General features: G+C 42.3%; 1 protein-coding gene across 2 annotated transcripts in view; it reads left to right on the top strand.

Moving 5' to 3' along the window:
• Positions 1-850: 850 nt before the first annotated feature.
• The window catches only part of LOC115134172 (ELKS/Rab6-interacting/CAST family member 1-like), a 50307-nt gene continuing 29817 nt past the window's right edge, over positions 851-21340 (top strand). For both annotated transcript variants that reach the window (XM_029667878.2, XM_065022475.1), the window contains exons 1-3: positions 851-1028; positions 3470-4305; positions 4540-4728. In XM_029667878.2, the coding sequence (XP_029523738.2) occupies positions 3763-4305; positions 4540-4728 (732 nt within the window). In that variant the 5' untranslated portion in view covers positions 851-1028; positions 3470-3762. The remainder of the gene's footprint in view (positions 1029-3469; positions 4306-4539; positions 4729-21340) is intronic.

The following is a 21340-nucleotide window of genomic DNA, read 5'->3' as shown; positions in this document are numbered from 1 at the left end:
AACATGCTAACTCTATACCTATCATCTTTACCACGTAGGTTTTTTACAGAGTTCACAAGCCTGTCGCATTAAATTACTTTTGCATGCTCGTATGACACAGAAGTCAAGATCTCTTGCCGTGGCTTGTTCTATGTCTATTTTCCAGCAGCGCCGCAAATACATCTCCATATCTCCATACGTTTTCATTGCTACATTCAACAACTCTGTAGGACTTGGGGAAGCAGAGAATGTCCACCTCCAGGTCACGCTGACCTTCGAGGGGAATCCTGGTACTGCAGATGAGGCCACCATTCACTTTACCCTGTAATCATATGGATATTTTAGGTTTTGCAGTGATTATTATACTTTAACCTGATGACCTGATGCATTTGGCACACATGGCTGGCCATGGGCTGATTTTAAATGTGTAAAGGCGTGCTCTATAAGCCAATATGTATTCCATATACAGGGATGCGCATTGTGGCCAATGTAATAGGCAGAGTAAAATGCCAGCAACACTCCTTGTTATTCAGAGCCCCATGAAATGACACCATGTACATTCTACAGATACTACTGAGTATTCCCTACAATACTTTTACTGCTGCACCTCGAATAGTTTTTGCTCTATAAGCCAATATGTATTTCATATACAGTTACTTGCAGTGGGGGCATTTATTTGACCTTGGAACATGTTTTTTTTTTAATGTCACTTAAACACGAACAAATATGAATCATTGTTAATGTTTAGAAAATTATTTTTCATATATCATGAATAATAAATATAGGTTATTGACACTTTTGTACGATTACATGGGGAACTTTTATTTAGAAAATGTCCGAAATTCTGTGACCCGGAAATAGTTTTTTTTAGTGTGGCTGACGAGACGCTGTTGAAGAAGAAAGCCGCTGGTTGTGTTGGCAAAAATAGGTTAAAATCGGATAGAGGTATGCAGAAGAAATAAGGGAAAATGTCCGTATATGGAGCCGTTTTCCATTTGACGCAGGATACAGCAAACTGACTTGACCCCATCGGACATAGCTACAGCAAAGTACGTTAGTTCACTCTAAAAGTGATTTTCATAATCATTGTGTTCATTGCTAATCAACAAAAAAATGGGTTCTGCTTGACCATATCCGATTCCTGGTATTTATTCATTAGTATTCATCGGGATATTATGAGCTTTTGTCGATTACGGCATTTGTGTTCGTTTTTTACGGGAGAGCGACTTACTTTTAATGAAGGAAAACTCCCTAAATAATGTTCAACCCTGAAGCAATGGAGGAGGAGAAAGGGATACATATGAGAGGGAGATTTTCGGTGGCTCCTGAGCCCCTTGTCTGTATTCCCAGCTAAGAAAACATTTTAGATGTTGTCCATTTCTAAATAATTTAGACGTCTTGCCATCTAAGTTGACAATTGTATTATTACCCTCGCCTCGGACCAGCTGCATATCTTGCACCCATTTTTTTTATTCCCAGGGTTTAAATGGCCAACCCTTTAGGTCGGTGTATCCAACACAGTTAATGTAGCGATTCACCTAGTGAACAAGAAAATGTTGCACGCTTCCTTGCTCATTATAGTGCTGCCAAAGAGATGCTACTTTACAACAAAAAATGATATTGCGGTAAAACGTTACATTGTAACGCTTGATAACCCAGCCATATTAACTTAGCTTTTGCTGCTAGCTGTAACTAGCCTGCCAACTAGCTGTGCTTACGTTTATGAGGAGTCTGCATTCGAAATTGTCCGTGGTGAAATGTATTCTGCATATAGTGTTTTTTTGTGCAAATTCTGTAGCATTTCTGGGGCCACAACGCTGTCATTTGATACAACTGAAAAGGGGCGCTCCTCCCTACATTAGCCAGATCACGTGATACATAGCATAACGCACATGCGCCCCTATTGCTTTTTTTCTGAGATGTCAAAGCAAGCAAAGCAGAAACTGGCTACTCTTTGACTGATGTAGCTGGCAAGGAAACTGCTGTTTGACTTAACAGAAAAAAGTATTTATTCTCAGTGCTGAGCTAGTAGTTTAACTGACGTGTAAACGTTATTGTTTCATCCCTTCTCGACTGAAGTTCTGTCTGAAGTGAATGAACTAAGGCTACCACAGCCAGTTCAGCTCTAGCCTCTAGCTATCAGTCAGGTGGCAGTGTCTAACAGCTGTTGTGTGTATGGAAATGTTTTGTAGCCTGATATTCTGTTTTTTGATGCGTTGTGAGTTTTTATTAGTCAGTATAGCAATGTAAAGTTATTGATCTGCCAGGTTCCTTAGTTAATTCCCTTAATTTCACACTGACATGGTATAAACAGCTCTACAGGCTTCACTGTCATGGTGAACAGTCAGTACATAACACTATGCTCATCATTTATTAGCAGGAACAGATGGTGACAGATGTCCAAGCAAAGCCAGACAGCCAGGAAAGACGAATTTTGCAGTATAATATAGCAATCAATGAATGGATACAAAGTTACATCTTGAGTTGATGGGTAGGCTTCAGTTTGGGACATAGGAAGAATGGTCATTTCAATTATTGAACAATTGATTCTATTCTTGGATAATATAATGTATAAATGTACATCAAGGTAATTATTTGACATGCCTCATCTGAGAAGGATCAGATGGTGACAGGGGTCTCAGCAGGGTCAAGCAACCAGAGAAGACCAGTGTGTGACGGTGCTGAGATTACACTTTATTCTCTCTGCGCAGAAAACACTGGACAAGCCAGGAGCTTCAAAGATTGAAACTATTTTAAGGCAGTCTGACAAACCTCTAAAGTTGATTTCCAAACTGTATCAAGGGTTGATAGAGGCTTTTCCCGATGACACAAAACATGTCAAACAAAAATGTGAGGAAACCTGGTAGACAGTATTGATGATGCCGAATGGATACTTATATGTTTGAATGCCCAGTCATGTTCATATAATCTCATTACTGCAGTTTAAGACTATCCATATAATGTACTATATGTCAGTGAAACTGAATATCATGCACTCAGAAATGTAATTCCTCTGCTGGAGGTGTAAAACACAGAAGGGGTCATATTTGCATATGTTATACTCTTATGAAGGCTAGGTGAATTCTGGCAAAGAGTATTTTCTTTTGTCTCAGCAGGTCTTCAGATTCTCGCTTCTCTCGGTTTTGGTTTGCTTGGAAATGTTGATACTGGAGACAGTTTCTTCTGATAACAATGTAACCAAGCATTTATAACTTCTAAGAAATGCATTGCCATTAATTGGCGGGTTGATTATCCCCCCACACGGTCACAATGGATGGCAGAAATGCCAGTTATGTACAGTATCACTAGATTTGATTTATTACAAGATTAAGGGAATATTGTGCTACTTTCATAAGGTCTGGATGCCTTCTATGGAATATTGTACGACAAAAGGAGTCTGTATTGAAAACATGCCCATGTCAGGAGAGATACCTAGTCAGGCAATATCTAGCTGCTGATGATCCCTTTTAAACTCTGTTCCTTCTTCCAGATCAGTTTCCTGTGTGTGGACTCTCTGAGTGGCTGTTCTCTCACTCCAAGAACAGCTGTCACCCAGTCCCTTCTGAGAGTGAGTGAGCGTGAAGAGAGCTCAACAATTTCACATGAATCAAGCGCTCACTTACTCCAGTTGAAGCCGGAACAGAGAGACACGTCAGCACAAACTCACAGATCTGCTGTCAAAATCTCTCACACACACACTAGGCAAAGCTACATCCTCACATTTCAGACACTGCACCTCTTCATTCCCACCATCAATACGTTCACTCCTCTGCTTCAGTGAACATGTACGGCAGCTCCCGTTCCGTGGGCAGAGCGGATGCCAACCTCAGCGGAGGGAGAGATGGGGGGAGCAGCCAGGGTTCGGGTCGCTCCCCTCATCTCCCCCGTTCCCCACGGATGGGCCACCGTCGCACCAACAGCACGGGGGGCAGTGGAGGGGGTCCAGGTGGAGCGGGAGGTAAGACCCTCTCCATGGAGAACATCCAGTCCCTCAATGCCGCCTATGCCACCTCAGGACCCATGTACCTGAGCGACAACGAGGTTGCCATGTCCGACCACGTTAACAAGAGTGGTCGAGAGATGACCACAATGGGTCGACAGAGGGTGACCTACGGGTCAAGAGCAAGCGCAGGAGGGGGTGGAGGGGTGGCAGCTAGCACTCCCAACATCGCCACATCTGCCCAGGCCAACGCTGTGCTCCCTGGGGGAATGATGGCAGGTGACGCCCTGGCTTTTGGGGATCACCACATGGCCTCCACGGTCCCTCACTCCCTGAGACAGGCCCGGGACAACACCATACTGGACCTGCAGGCCCAACTCAAAGAGGTCAGTAGCCACAGTTGGTAATGTAAGTCTGTCTGTAGAATGACAATGGACAAGGAAAGCTCAATGCTGTGATGTCATAAGGAAAGTTAGTAATAAATCGTTTGACATGTACCCTACTTTGAGAAGATCTAGTTTGACTTTGATGTTGAGTGTTCTGCTATTTGTGTGAAAACATTTTGTATTTGCAGTGTGTATGTGTGTATGTTTTACTGACTGAGTCGGCTGGTCCCTCAGGTTCTGCGTGAAAACGAGTTGCTGCGTCGTGAGGTGGAGGTTAAGGAGAGCAAGCTGAGTTCCTCCATGAACTCCATCAAGACTTTCTGGAGCCCTGAGCTGAAGAAGGAGAGAGCCCTAAGGAAGGACGAGGTGTCCAAGATCACTGTCTGGAAGGAACAGTACCGCGTGGTGCAGGATGAGACCCAGGTGTGTGTGACATTTTTCATCCATGTAATTGTGAAAGAAAGGATTGGGGGTTAGATAATCTTATCCTAGATTTGTGTTGACGGCAATGTACTACCTCAAGCACAGGACAGGTTATAGCCTATAGTCTAGGTGTTTTGGTCGTTTTTTGTGGGTTTTCTCTTTGACCAGTATTGCCAGCATTATCTACTGGATTTGCTGCAGGTGGACAATCCTAGGAAATGCTCTTTAATTGACACAAGCTGTCTACAATCAATCATTCAATGTCAGGAGGGTTTTGTGGGGGGATCGCCTAAACCAGGGCAGGCGTAGCTTACGAATCTTAATTGCACAAAGACTAATATTTGGCAGGAAAAGCTATTTGTAGATCAGTGGTTCTACACCTCAATTTGCTCAAGCTGATCCTCTCCAACAGACTCAATCCCTGATCATAGGAGGTTTTAAAAATGGGGCAATTAGGACAGTTAGTGGAGAGACTATGAATCCAACCAGAAAATATAAGCAATTCTAAATCAGAATATCGCTTGAAAAAAGAGCATGCATATATGCCGCTGGGACGTTCTTTGCAGACAACAATATATTCTGCAAAACCTGCAATTTAGCATTAGATTATAAATGGAAAGAAAAGTAGCCATCTGAAAGTATATATAAACTCAGCAACAAAAGAAACGTCCCTTTTTCAGGACCCTGTCTTTAAAAGATAATTCGTAAAAATCCAAATAACTTCACAGATCTTCATTGTAAAGGGTTTAAACACTGTTTCCCATGCTTGTTCAATGAACCATAAACAATTAATGAACATACACCTGTTGAACGGTCATTAACACACGAACAGCTTACAGACAGACGTTAGGCAATTAAGGTCACAGTTATGAAAACTTAGGACACTAAAGTTTTCTGGTGCAAATCTGGTGCAGTCCATGAGGAGGAGAAGCACTGCAGTACTTAATTCAGCTGGTGGCCACACCAGATACGGACCGGTTTGATTTTGACGCCCCCTTTGTTCAGGGACACATTATTCCATTTCTGTTCGTCACATGTCTGTGGAACTTGTTCAGTTTATGTCTCAGTTGTTGAATCTTGTTATGTTCATTCAAATATTTACACATGCTAAGTTTGATGAAAATAAACACAGTTGACAGTGAGATGTTTCTTTTTTTGCTGAGTTTATATACATTGCTCAAAAAATAAAGGGAACACTTAAACAACACAATGTAACTCCAAGTCAATCACACTTCTGTGAAATCAAACTGTCCACTTAGGAAGCAACATGGATTGACAATAAATTTCACATGCTGTTGTGCACATGGAATAGACAACAGGTGGAAATTATAGGCAATTAGCAAGACACCCCCAATAAAGGAGGGGTTCTGCAGGTGGTGACCACAGACCACTTCTCCGTTCCTATGCTTCCTGGCTGATGTTTTGGTCACTTTTGAATGCTGGCGGTGCTTTCACTCTAGTGGTAGCATGAGACGGAGTCTACAACCCACACAAGTGGCTCAGTTAGTGCAGCTCATCCAGGATGGCACATCAATGCGAGTTGTGGCAAGAAGGTTTGCTGTGTCTGTCAGCATAGTGTCCAGAGCATGGAGGCGCTACCAGGAGACAGGCCAGTACATCAGGAGATGTAGAGGAGGCCGTAGGAGGGCAACAACCCAGTAGCACTGCCAGAGCCCTGCAAAATGACCTCCAGCAGGCCACAAATGTGCATGTGTCTGCTCAAACGGTCAGAAACAGACCGTGAGGGTGAGGGCCCGACGTCCACAGGTGGGGGTTGTGCTTACAGCCCAACACCGTGCAGGACGTTTGGCATTTGCCAGAGAACACCAAGATTGGCAAATTTGCCACTGGCGCCCTATGCTCTTCACAGATGAAAGCAGGTTCACACTGAGCACATGTGACAGAGTCTGGAGACGCCGTGGAGAACGTTCTGCTGACTGCAACATCCTCCAGCATGACCGGTTTGGCGGTGGATCAGTCATGGTGTGGGGTGGCATTTCTTTGGGGGGCCGCACAGCGCTCCATGTGCTCGCCAGGGGTAGCCTGACTGCTATTTGGTACCGAGATGAGATCCTCAAACCCCTTGTGAGACCATATGCTGGTGCGGTTAGCCCTGGGTTCCTCCTAATGCAAGACAATGCTAGACCTCATGTGGCTGGAATGTGTCAGCAGTTCCTGCAAGAGGAAGGCATTGATGCTATGGACTGGCCCAACAGTTTCCCAGACCTGAATCCAATTGAGCACATCTGGGACATCATGTCTTGCTCCATCCACCAACGCCACGTTGCACCACAGCCTGTCCAGGAGTTGGCGGTTGCTTTAGTCCAGGTCTGGGAGGAGATCCCTCAGGAGACCATCCGCCACCTCATCAGGAGCATGCCCATGCGTTGTAGGGAGGTCATACAGGCACGTGGAGGCCACACACACTACTGAGCCTAATTTTGACTTGTTTTAAGGACATTACATCAAAGTTGGATCAGCCTGTAGTGTGTTTTTCCACTTTAATTTTGAGTGTGACTCCAAATCCAGACCTCCATGGGTTGATACATGATTTCCATTGATCATTTTTGTGTGATTTTGTTGTCAGCACATTCAACTATGTAAAGAATATATTTATATTTCATTAATTCAGATGTGTTATTTTAGTGTTCCCTTTATTTTTTTGGAGCAGTGTATATATCGAGTACCAGTCTAAAGTTTGGACACCTACTCATTCAAGGGTTTTTCTTTTACTTGAGTAAACATTGTGGAATAATAGTGAAAACATTCCAAACTATGAAATAACACACATGGAATCATTTAGTGTTAAACAATTCAAAATACATTTTAGATTCTTCAAAGTAGCCACCTTTTGCTTTGACAGCTTTGCACACTCTTTGCATTCTCTCAACTAGCTTTATGAGGAATGCATTTTAATTAACCTTGTTGGAATTTCTTTCCTCAATGTGTTTGAGCCAATCAGTTGTGTTGTGACAAGGTAGGGATGGTTATACAGAATATAGCCCTATTTGGGAAAAGACCAAGTCCATATTATAGCAAGATCAGCTCAAATAAGCAAAGAGAAACAACTGTCCATCATTACTTTACAGACATGAAGGTCAGTTAATCCGGAAAGCTTTAAGAACTTTAAAAGTTTCGTCAAGTGCAGTCACAATCATCAAGCGCTATTATGAAACTGGCTCTTGCGAGGACCACCACAGGACAGGAAGACCCAGAGTTCCCTCTGCTGCAGAGGATAAGTTCATTAGAGTTACCAGCCTCAGAAATTGCAGCCCAAATAAAGGCTTCACAGAGTTCAAGTGACAGACACATCTCAACATCAACTGTTCAGAGGAGACTGTGTGAATCAGGCCTTCGTGGTTGAATAGATGCAAAGAAACCACAACTAAAGGACACCAATAAGAAGATATTTGCTTGGGCAAATAAACACGAGCAATGGACATTAGACTGGTGGAAATCTGTCCTTTTGGTCTGATGATGCCAAATTTGAGAGTTAAGGTCCCAATGGCCGTATCTTTGTGAGACGCGGAGTAGGTGAACGGATGATCTCTGCATGTGTGGTTCCCACCATGATGCATGGAGGAGGAGGTGTGATGGTGTGGGGGTGCTTTGCTAGTGACATTGTCAGGGATTTATTTAGAATTCAAGGCACACTTAACCAGCATGGCTACCACAGCATTCTGCAGCGATACGCCATCCCATCTGGTTTGGGCTTAGTGCGACTATCATTTGTTTTTCAACAGGACAATGACCTAAAACACACCTCCAGGCTCTAAGGGCTATTTGGTCAAGAAGGAGAGTGATGGAGTGCTGCATCAGATGACCTGGCCTCCAAAATCACCTGACCTCAACCCAATTGAGATGGTTTGGGATGAGCAGGACCGCAGAGTGAAGGAAAAGCAGCCAACAAGTGCTCAGCATATGTGGGAACTCCTTCAAGACTGTTGGAAAAGCATTCCTCATGAAGGTGGTTGACAGAGATGGCCGCCTTGCTTCGCGTTCCTAGGAAACTATGCAGTTTTTAGTTTTTTTACGTGTTATTTCTTACATTAGTACCCCAGGTCATCTTAGGTTTCATTACTTACAGTCGAGAAGAACTACTGAATATAAGATCAGCGTCAACTCACCATCAGTACGACCAAGAATATGTTTTTCGCGACGCGGATCGTGTGTTCTGCCTTTCAAACAGGACAACGGAATGGATCCCATGCAGCCACCCAAAAAAACGACTCCGAAAAAGAGGGAAACGAGGCGGTCTTCTGGTCAGACTCCGGAGACGGGCACATCGTGCACCACTCCCTAGCATTCTTCTCGCCAATGTCCAGTCTCTTCACAACAAGGTTGATGAAATCCGAGCAAGGGTAGCATTCCAGAGGGACATCAGAGACTAACGTTCTTTGCTTCACGGAAACATGGCTCACTGGAGAGACTCTATCGGAGGCGGTGCAGCCAGCGGGTTTCTCCACGCATCGCGCCGACAGGAACAAATATCTTTCTGGTAAGAAGAGGGGCGGGGGCGTATGCCTTACGGCTAACGAGACATGGTGTGATGAAAGAAACATACAGGAACTCACCTGATCTGTTCACCTGATTTAGAATTCCTCACAATCAAATGTAGACCGCATTATCTACCAAGAGAATTATCTTTGATTATAATCACAGCCGTATATATCCCCCCCCCCCCCCCAAGCAGACACATCGATGGCTCTGAACAAACTTTATTTGACTCTTTGCAAACTGGAATCCATTTATCCGGAGGCTGCATTCATTGTAGCTGGGGATTTTAACAAGGCTAATCTGAAAACAAGACGCCCTAAATTTTATCAGCATATCGATTGCGCAACCAGGGGTGGAAAAACCTTGGATCATTGTTACTCTAACTTCCGCAACGCATATAAGGCCCTGCCCCGCCCCCCTTTCGGAAAAGCTGACCACGACTCCATTTTGTTGATCCCTGCCTACAGACAGAAACTAAAACAAGAGGCTCCCACGCTGAGGTCTGTCCAACGCTGGTCCGACCAAACTGACTCCACACTCCAAGACTGCTTCCATCACGTGGACTGGGATATGTTTCGTATTGCGTCTGATAACAATATTGACGAATACGCTGATTCGGTGTGCGAGTTCATTAGAACGTGCGTTGAAGATGTCGTTCCCATAGCAACGATTAAAACATTCCCTAACCAGAAACCGTGGATTGATGGCAGCGTGAAACTGAATGCGCAAACCACTGCTTTTAATCAGGGCAAGGTGACTGGTAACATGACCGAATACAAACAGTGCAGCTATTCCCTCCGCAAGGCTATCAAACAAGCTAAGCGTCAGTACAGAGACAAAGTAGAATCTCAATTCAACGGCTCAGACACAAGAGGCATGTGGCAGGGTCTACAGTCAATCACGGACTACAAGAAGAAATCCAGCCCAGTCACGGACCAGGATGTCTTGCTCCCAGGCAGACTAAATAACTTTTTTGCCCGCTTTGAGGACAATACAGTGCCACTGACACTGCCTGCAACGAAAACATGCAGACTCTCCTTCACTGCAGCCGAGGTGTGTAAGACATTTAAACGTGTTAACCCTCGCAAGGCTGCAGGCCCAGACGGCATCCCCAGCCGCGCCCTCAGAGCATGCGCAGACCAGCTGGCCGGTGTGTTTACGGACATATTCAATCAATCCCTATACCAGTCTGCTGTTCCCACATGCTTCAAGAGGGCCACCATTGTTCCTGTTCCCAAGAAAGCTAAGGTAACTGAGCTAAACGACTACCGCCCCGTAGCACTCACTTCCGTCATCATGAAGTGCTTTGAGAGACTAGTCAAGGACCATATCACCTCCACCCTACCTGACACCCTAGACCCACTCCAATTTGCTTACCGCCCAAATAGGTCCACAGATGATGCAATCTCAACCACACTGCACACTGCCCTAACCCATCTGGACAAGAGGAATACCTATGTGAGAATGCTGTTCATCGACTACAGCTCGGCATTCAACACCATAGTACCCTCCAAGCTCGTCATCAAGCTCGAGACCCTGGGTCTCGACCCCGCCCTGTGCAACTGGGTACTGAACTTCCTGACGGGCCGCCCCCAGGTGGTGAGGGTAGGCAACAACATCTCCTCCCCGCTGATCCTCAACACTGGGGCCCCACAAAGGTGCGTTCTGAGCCCTCTCCTGTACTCCCTGTTCACCCACGACTGCGTGGCCACGCACGCCTCCAACTCAATCATCAAGTTTGCGGACGACACAACAGTGGTAGGCTTGATTACCAACAACGACGAGACGGCCTACAGGGAGGAGGTGAGGGCCCTCGGAGTGTGGTGTCAGGAAAATAACCTCACACTCAACAAAACTAAGGAGATGATTGTGGACTTCAGGAAACAGCAGAGGGAACACCCCCCTATCCACATCGATGGAACAGTAGTGGAGAGGGTAGCAAGTTTTAAGTTCCTCGGCATACACATCACAGACAAACTGAATTGGTCCACTCACACAGACATCATTGTGAAGATGGCGCAGCAGCGCCTCTTCAACCTCAGGAGGCTGAAGAAATTCGGCTTGTCACCAAAAGCACTCACAAACTTCTACAGATGCACAATCGAGAGCATCCTGGCGGGCTGTATCACCGCCTGGTACGGCAACTGCTCCGCCCTCAACCGTAAGGCTGTCCAGAGGGTAGTGAGGTCTGCACAACGCATCACCGGGGGCAAACTACCTGCCCTCCAGGACACCTACACCACCCGATGTTACAGGAAGGCCATAAAGATCATCAAGGACATCAACCACCCGAGCCACTGCCTGTTCACCCAGCTATCATCCAGAAGGCGAGGTCAGTACAGGTGCATCAAAGCTGGGACCGAGAGACTGAAAAACAGCTTCTATCTCAAGGCCATCAGACTGTTAAACAGCCACCACTAACATTGAGTGGCTGCTGCCAACACACTGACACTGACTCAACTCCAGCCACTTTAATAATGGGAATTGATGGGAAATGATGTAAATATATCACTAGCCACTTTAAACAATGCTACCTTATTAGTTACTGATAGAGGAATTCTAAATCCCTTTATGTTTTGTTGCCAAAACCAATTCAATTCACACTCATTTCTAATTCATGATAAGTTGTAAGTTTATCATTTGCATGAATTAGCAAGAGACCAGTCTTAAAAACAAGTTCAGCATTTATTCTTGATGAGTACTGACCCAAAATACAAAGAACATTACATTTTAAAGAAAGTGAACATAAAATGACGTCATCAGTTTCACACCCTCTCCCAGCCTTACAATGGCGTAGTATTCGGTCCTGGAGATAGTTTCACTCCCCTCATAAACTACATTCCAACCTGTCTAAAGGATATACTTCTCTCCACTAATGGAATCCAACCAAAACATTCTTATCTGTTTGAAAAACTATCTTATCCCTCCTTCTTAAACTTTCCCAGGAGACACAGACACAATTAATTTCTGCTTACATTTTCAGTAACAGTTCAACTAAAAACCCATACTTTTCAAATCATAACATAATAGTATTAGCATAAATGGTTCTAATCATTAATGTATACATAATTGATCATCTAAACTATAATTTCCTCTAACAATCCTCCCTTTGATCAAATATTATACATTCAATTCTACATCTAGTTTTATTTAATCATAAAAAATGAAAGTATAAACGAACTTAACTAACCTTTTTATAGAGGTTTATCAGATTATCATATGAATAGACAAATAATCAACAAATCAATTATAAATGTTTATCCAACTCGTCACATTTCATTAATCAATTCTAACCTTAACTCCAACTGTTTTTAAACCTACATCAGAATCATAACTCCTCTTTCAGGATTTTTTTTTTTTTTTCTCTTTTTACAATCTTTATTAAAAAAACAGTTTAATCATTGAAACAAATTACAATCTAATTCCCCTTCATTTCAACACTATTCTCATCAAACATAAATTCCCCACAAATGACAGATCCAGATTCGTCCACTTCCTCTGTAGACATGCCTTCAGTCCTCCATGGGTCAGAACCTGGAATCGGCCCATAACGCACCATCTGTAGTGTCATTGATCTTTCCAGAGTCCTGGAAACAATAACTTTCATACATACACGCAATCAACCACGTACGTACAAGACTAACACAGTCACACCGGTTAAGGTAGCCCATAACACCACATTTTTCCATAAATACTGTCTACCCAATTTAGTTCAGAGAATTATCCACCCCAGAGTTTCTGCCAACCTGTGAGCCAGGGTGGTCAAAACAGCTGAGGCTTCGGGCACTGATTCGTCCGGAGCTGTGCTACCTGGGATGTAAGACACGGTCCTGATTACCACGCCCACTTCCTCCTTTTATCTAATGCAATTCTATTCTGTCAGGTCTTCCAGCTGATTGCTTCAGTCTGTTCTACAAACCCTTTAATAACCCTTCTGGTAACTATAATTAATCCAGTCTACATTCTTATTGAGAGTAGACCACTCTAATCCTGCTAGTATCTGATTTCTTGCCTTGAACTCATCCGGCACACCTCGTGGAACCCCAATGTTATCAATATATACTCATTCCCCCGCACAACCACCAGATGTCGACACTGGCCCATTTTATTTTATTGAAGTCCCCAGAGTTCAACCAGCCTGTCAATTCATGGTCTCGTCAGTGGTCATATTCTCTGTACCAACTTGGTTCCTGGGGATATAAATAGTGCAAATCAATACAACTGTCATTATTTGGCATTCCTGCTTTCATGAACAGCTTTACCATACATGCCATTCCCTTAGGGGAATTAATTCCGTTCAGTGGAAAAGGGATAGTTGTTAACTGGGGTTTAGCGTTCGCACAGGCATAACATTCTTCTTTAGCCACTGATCTGGCCGTATATTGAATCCATTCCAACCATAAGTTGGACTCCCCAAACCCAGTCTCCACCTCTATAACTTCTTTGAGGTCTTTGGTCTGAACTATTCATACCTTTATACAATACTTCCTCTGTTCAGGAACACAGTCCAAAACGCCAACCCTTACTATACTCCACCTGGTCCCAAATTGAGTGTATGGGTTTACGTAGCCATCCCTTTCAGTGTGAGCTATGACCTGTCCACGATCAATATGGGAACCTGCACTGATATCTCTTCTATTTTGGAACAAAATCCTCAAATTACCACTCTCCGCATATCTAGTAGGACGTGCTGTATCAGGAATACGTCACCCACGATAAGACAGCTCAGACGAACAGCTTCCATATGAAACCCCACCCTTTCCCTGAAAACACATAACTTAGCAAGAGCCAGATACATCTTCACTTCTATGAACAAAAACAGGGGTGACAGGACAGGGAGGGTTACTTCATTCGAGAGATGGCCCCCGGAATTCTGTTAATTCCAGTTCTCCTCCCGAACACTGTTTATTTGTTCGACAGTGAAATATGTATCTTACCCCGCCGCAGTGCGATATGAATCCGGGTGGCCCACGGGACTGGATTGAGTGTCTTCACCTGTAGTTCACCTGTAGTGCATAAACTCTTGGACATACAGGTTTGGTTAATAAAACAGTTTCTTATTCGTCAAACCAATTAACATTTTTTTTATTTTATTAGTTAATTATCCCGTAGGTCACATCCTATTCTAGAACACTATTTACCCATCCCCCTTTTGTTACCTGGCTCTGCCCAGGTAACAACCTTGCCTTATTCTTATACAATGACTTAGATAAGATTTAGTGAATTATCCTTATGTCTGAAATTCCATTTAGGAGTGTCCCTTTCATTTTCCACATGTCCAATTCTCACTTTTGTCTCCACTCAGTAACTTATCTACCCACTATGTTATCTTTGCTCGTCCTGGCCCCCCTTCTAAAGCTTCTCTGTTCTCCAACCTTCAAGGTCTCTGCAGTGCGGGGGAGGGCTCCTCTGTCTGCCTAAAGCTATGTTTCTCATGTTTTCCAAATTTGAACTATATGTCTCACTGTTTGGCTCCATCCAAACCCATGGACCCTCTTTTAGAAAAAAAACATGTCTATGAGCGGCTTTTCTCCAAATTCCTTAATCAATCTATCTTAATCCTAACAATAATCCTAACTCCTCATAGATGTCCTATATTCCTGTTAAATATAATACTATTTAAAAACTTATAATCTAATAAATGCTAACCATATTAAAAATCCTTCCTACACTAACAAGCCCTCTCCTTGGGGACCCTCAGTATTCTATCTGACAATAACATGGATTTAATGTGTTGCAAAGTGTGGAATAAAACTTTGGTCCTGTAAAACAGAGTAAAGCAGAACAAAGCATTCTTATAACCCATCTGGTCCTCTCAGCTATTCTTATCCAGCACCAGGTGGGCACCATGCCACCCTTCACGACAGGGAGAACAAACATACATGGGTCATCCTCAGTCAGTCTTATCCTCCCCTCAAAGCATGCTTCACCTCAGCCTCTCCAGCTGGAGCATCAAGCAAAGGCATCATGCCTGAAGCCTTCACCACATCTGTAACAGACTTCTTAAAACACGGTATGATGCAAGCAGCACATCACATCAATAACAAATAATACAAGAATTAGGGTCAGAAATCCAGTAACCACCATACCAGTATACTTACCAAACCAGTCTCCCAACCAGATGGACAGTCAGACTCCTCTACCCCCGCCATGGTCCTCATCTCAGCAGATAGTGCATCGAGCCCATTTAAGGCCCTTAGATATACTACCATCTGGACTGGTGTTATTAGGGATATACGTACAACATTGTTCACCGAACATCTTGCAGACTCCCCCCTGACTAGCAAGAAGCATATTCTAAGCAAGTCTATTCTGTATAAGACAGCCACAAATTGTCCCTACCATCAAAACCAGTCTCCGTGTCTAATTGATCAATAGCTGAATAGTCTAACATTAATTACCTGAATGGGATTTTTAGCACAGTGGTGGCAGGTTCGGTCCAGGGGTGGTAGAGGAGTGTGTCTGGCCCCCCGGCTCGTCTGAGACCTCTGTTTTTGGCAGTACCTTAATAGAAAACACACCCACCGTGTCTGTCCCGGTCCTTTGTAGTCCGGGGGTGTAAGTGCCTGCATCAGAGAGCTTAATAGTTTTGATGGTTAGTAGGATTTCATCACCTTTACAAAGTTCAACAGTACTCCCAGGTTTCCCCCATCTCATGGAAAACCTATCCACCTTTGTGGGATTCCCTATGCCATAAGGATATCCTCTTCTCCAGTCCCAGAACTGTCCCAAGTTGGTTATCCTGTAATCCCCATACGGACACCCTCCCCCATTACACAGGTAATGTCCCCCGTCTTTTGACACTCCTGTACACGGGTGTTAAAATCAAACAAAAATACCTCAATTCCTTCCCTGCCCTGTTGGCTCAAAATATGTTATCTTCCCCTATTTATTCTCAATGATGAATATGACTTTCTCTCTGTTACAATACCAACTCCCTAATAGCCCATCCAAAAAAAAAACTTCACAGCTAATGTTATAAGACAGAATCCTGAACCACTTTCTCATTTGCGGTTCAAACAGTAATTCTAAACCCTCAACCAAAACTGCTTCATTTCTAATGAATTTACCTTAAAACTAGTAACTCAATATGACCCCATTCATTATACAAATGACTCTCCCCTGAGGCTGATCAGACCTCAGAAGCCAGTCATGATAAGGTCAAAAGGCCATACCATATTAGACATAAAGATCCCTTTATCTTTACAATAGAAATAGTCACCTGTATGATTCAAACCCATAAAAAAACATCTCATAAGGTTCCATATGTGAGCGTGCCTCTTTAAAATCTCCTTGCACTAAAACAAATCGTTCTAACAGTTGTTTTATATATATATAATTTGCAGACCTTTTTCAATTTGGTCGTTTAAAGCTGCACTCTCCCCCAAAATTATAATCCCAGGAGGCCTCTGAAAGTGAGCCACCACATCCCTAACTATCATTCACTAATGCTACCTCGAATCAGAAACTCAATAAGTGAACTATAACTAAAACCTAATGATAATTCCCCTTGGACTCAAATCAATAATCGTAAGTTTTAAACATCGTCTACGGATATGTTTACTTAAATGACCTTTAGATACAATTAACCCGATAACATTATTATCCAATGCATTACTTTTTCTCTCTGCCGCAAATGTCGTACATTTCGCAGTGTAAGGAATCCGTAATTTAATCCCCGATATTTAATAAATATGCATTTGCATTCCCTCATGGCTCTTTTAATTTACTTACTTATGGTTAACTTTCATCCGTTCCGGAACAAAGAGTTCTACCTAAACCCGCCAGAACACACTGTTCAACTAAGTTAAATCAAACCCTAAAATTGACTATAACCAATAAACAAATAAACAAAACACTTTTATCTCAATTTCTGAAAGGTTACTCGAAGCCTCGATACACACACTAACAGCCATACAGTTTGCTCCGTTATTCCCAGTCTCTGGTGACAAAAGTGTCTCGCTAGTGACGTCATCATCAAGCGCTCAACCTGCCAATTCGTAGCGACTTCAAATGGATTGTAAATAATTCTTGTTCGATTAACCAAACCTAATTTATCACATCTGTTCTAATCCTGAATTATAATTTACCACCCCAACCAACATCTCTAAATTCGCCAATTTTATAAAAGCTTTTCGATGGGCATAAACCATAATTGTCTCTTTGTTATCATTTAGAATCCATTTTGCTCTAAATACCTGTCTCGTCTTTGACTTAGTATTTTAATTACAACTCTATTCCCAATACGTTATTCACTTGTCTAATTACAACTCAGACCAGCATTAGTGAGTGCTCGCCTTAAAAATATATATTCCCTATTCAGATTGAGTTCAGTCTTAAATTCTAATCATCAGAGTAAACCCAACCGAACTTCTCAATTTACTATACCCTAACATTAAACGTACCGTGTTTTTGTGTTTAACTTCTCATGTCAATTGATTCATAAATAGCCATAACGCCCAGGCAGGCTGGAATTGTATTGTATCTCTCCGGTATCCCCTCCATTTAACTTTAGGTAACTCTCTTCTATGATACATCTATTTAATTACGACTCCCATCTCAATACATTATTCCACCAGATCATTTTGGGCGAAATAGCGTTTTACATCGAAATTGTTTCGCTGTTATTTTTAATTACTTCTTTTATCAATTCTATCTAGAACACATAATATCCGTTCAGTTATATCTTTTGCAAATACTGGCGACCGTATTTTTCAGGCAAAACATGCAAATAGGTCAATTACGATCTAAAAATCAATTTTAGTTAAAACCTCGGCCGGGAACCGAACCGTGGATTCCCGTTGGCGAGACTGTTGCTCTCGCCACTATACTACCAGCGCTCTGAATTTGACCGAGACTCTCCGCAAATATACCCATTTTTACAGTTATCTGAAGTTGTTACTCCGACATCTAGACAACAGAAAATAACCTAAATTTAAACGCCCAAAGTTTTCCCTCAGTTCCCTTTCTTTACTCGATTGTCGCCTCTGACTTCCCCACAGTTAAATTACTAAATGTTGACGATTTTTTCGTGGGGTGCTACACTCCCGGGCGAAATGTCCAATTTTGTTACAATTAAAACATCTTGTATTTTTCTTTTGACTCACCTTGTTCATTTTTCTCGACTTGGGTTGCTCCAGCAGCCGTATTCTTATAATCACAAATTCGTCGACTGGATTATCTCCGCATTGTTGGTATAATCGAGGAAGATATAGTTTGTTACCCTCACGCCCACCCAATTGGTTAACTTCTCTATCTGCGGGAACAGTGGGTAGTGTCTCTCGAACCTTGTTAAATTTAATCTCATTTTCGGCGCGTCCCATTCTCTTTTTTGCATCCGAAAGCCAAACTCCGGCTGTGTATAACCCTTGTTTATCCTGCTTTTTCACATTATTACCACATTCCTTATGTATTTGTTTTATAAGCGATTCCAGCTTTTCTACATTTAGGCGGCCATCAAAATCGTACCCTTTTCCCCATTTAGGACAGAAATCTACATTCCTTCTATCTTTTTGTTTCATATAACGGTAATCTTCCGTCTCTGCAGAAAGCAGTTTAGAAGGGTTACTACCCATTATAATAATTCCTGCCCCTCCTAATAATTCCAATCTTCAACCCTGTATGGTTATTTCTCTTTATTGGAATCCTTATCTACTTACGCCTAGTAATTCCAATATTTAACACCTTATGGTTAATATCTCTTTTATTGGAATCCTCATCTACTAAAGTCTGACATTAAGTCTCACCCATATACAATACATTACTGTTCCTTTAGGACTTTTACTAAGATTGTCGCTCCAAATCAGCCTACTTGTAGGGTTGACCGAAGACAAATAGACCGAGTCTCAAGAGTCTCCGTCCACTCGTCGTTCAATCTGATATTAGTTTTCACCCGTATTCCTATAGGACTTTGAACTAAAATATCGCCCCAAATATAGCTTAATCTGTAGAGTTGATTGAAAATGACCAACGGAAAAGCAACTCAGTTGTTCCTCATAATCTAAATAAAGACCGCCAACCTGCAGGGCCAATTGTCAAGATCTATATATCTATGGGGTCACTTGTTCCGTCTTTCCGCTGGATACATTGTTCAATCTGACATTTAACTCACCCGTATACAGTAATCATCGTTCCTTTAGGACTTTTAACTTAAACTATGTCGCTCCAAACATAGCCTACTTGTAAAGTTGACCGAAAACAAATGGACCGTGGCCAGTCCCAAAACCAATCCTGCAGTGCCTATTCTTGAAAGCTGATGGCATAAAATCACCTGTTCCGTTTCTTCCCACGGAACCTCAACCACACGATCACTTTTCACTATCAAGAACACTGACTACTAAAAACCGGGAAAGACCCCCCCCTCCATACATCGCTCGATCTGACACTAGTTTTCACCCGTATACAGTGATCACTGTAGGACTATACAGTAATCCCTGTTCTCTATAGGACTTTGAACTACAATGTCGCTCCAAGCATAGCCTATTTGTAGAGTTGACTTTCAAACTGAGAACAACTTAAATCCACTCTATGATAATTTAAATCATTCCCCCTTAATCAAGAATAAAAAGTACTGACCTTATCGCCGACTGGGAAAGCAATGTTCGTTGTATCTAGTCACTCTCTCTGTCCTCTGTGATAATACGCAGGCCTGTTTCAATTTAAAACCTCAATTCAGAGGTCAGGTCTTTAGTAAAACGAGTCAAAAACTCATCCGTGCACGATTTTCCAGCGTACTACCTACAGGCACAGAGAGGGATATTTAGATCCGGCTCGAAGGACCAAATTGATAGAGGAATTCTAAATCCCTTTATGTTTTGTTGCCAAAACCAATTCAATTCACACTCATTTCTAATTCATGATAAGTTGTAAGTTTATCATTTGCATGAATTAGCAAGAGACCAGTCTTAAAAACAAGTTCAGCATTTATTCTTGATGAGTACTGACCCAAAATACAAAGAACATTACATTTTAAAGAAAGTGAACATAAAATGACGTCATCAGTTTCACACCCTCTCCCAGCCTTACAATGGCGTAGTATTCGGTCCTGGAGATAGTTTCACTCCCCTCATAAACTACATTCCAACCTGTCTAAAGGATATACTTCTCTCCACTAATGGAATCCAACCAAAACATTCTTATCTGTTTGAAAAACTATCTTATCCCTCCTTCTTAAACTTTCCCAGGAGACACAGACACAATTAATTTCTGCTTACATTTTCAGTAACAGTTCAACTAAAAACCCATACTTTTCAAATCATAACATAATAGTATTAGCATAAATGGTTCTAATCATTAATGTATACATAATTGATCATCTAAACTATAATTTCCTCTAACAGTTACCTACCCTACATTATTCATCTCATATGCATACGTATATACTGTACTCTATATCATCGACTGCATCCTTATGTAATACACATCACTAGCCACTTTAACTATGCCACTTTGTTTACATACTCATCTCATATGTATATACTGTACTCGATACCATCTACTGTATCTTGCCTATGCTGCTCTGTACCATCACTCATTCATATATCCTTATGTACATATTCTTTATCCCCTTACACTGTGTATAAGACAGTAGTTTTGGAATTGTTAGTTAGATTATTTGTTGGTTATTACTGCATTGTCGGAACTAGAAGCACAAGCATTTCGCTACACTCGCATTAACATCTGCTAACCATGTGTATGTGACAAATAAATTTTGATTTGATTTGAGAATGCCAAGCATATGCAAAGCTGTCATCAATGCAAAGGGTGGCTACTTTGAAGAATATGAAATATCAAATAAGATCAGCAAAAAAATAAATGGCCTCTCACTGTTAACTGTGTTTATTTTCAGCAAACCCAACGTGTAAATATTTGTATTAACTTAAAATTAAACAACTGAGACATAAACTGAACAAGTTCCACAGACGTGACTAACAGAAATGTAATAATATGTCCCTGAACAAAGGGGGGGGGGTCAAAATCAAAAGTAACAGTCAGTATCTGGTGTGGCCACCAGCTGCATTATGTACGGCAGTGAATCTCCTCCTCATGGACTGCACCAGATTTGCCAGTTCTTGCTGTGAGTTGTTACCCCACTCTTACCCCAAGGCACCTGCAA

The sequence above is a fragment of the Oncorhynchus nerka genome, linkage group LG9a (genome assembly GCF_034236695.1).
Source record: "Oncorhynchus nerka isolate Pitt River linkage group LG9a, Oner_Uvic_2.0, whole genome shotgun sequence".
In the NCBI taxonomy this organism is placed as follows: Eukaryota; Metazoa; Chordata; class Actinopteri; order Salmoniformes; family Salmonidae; genus Oncorhynchus; species Oncorhynchus nerka.
Note: the sequence above shows the minus strand (reverse complement) of the source record. Positions and strands in the feature narration are given on the sequence as shown.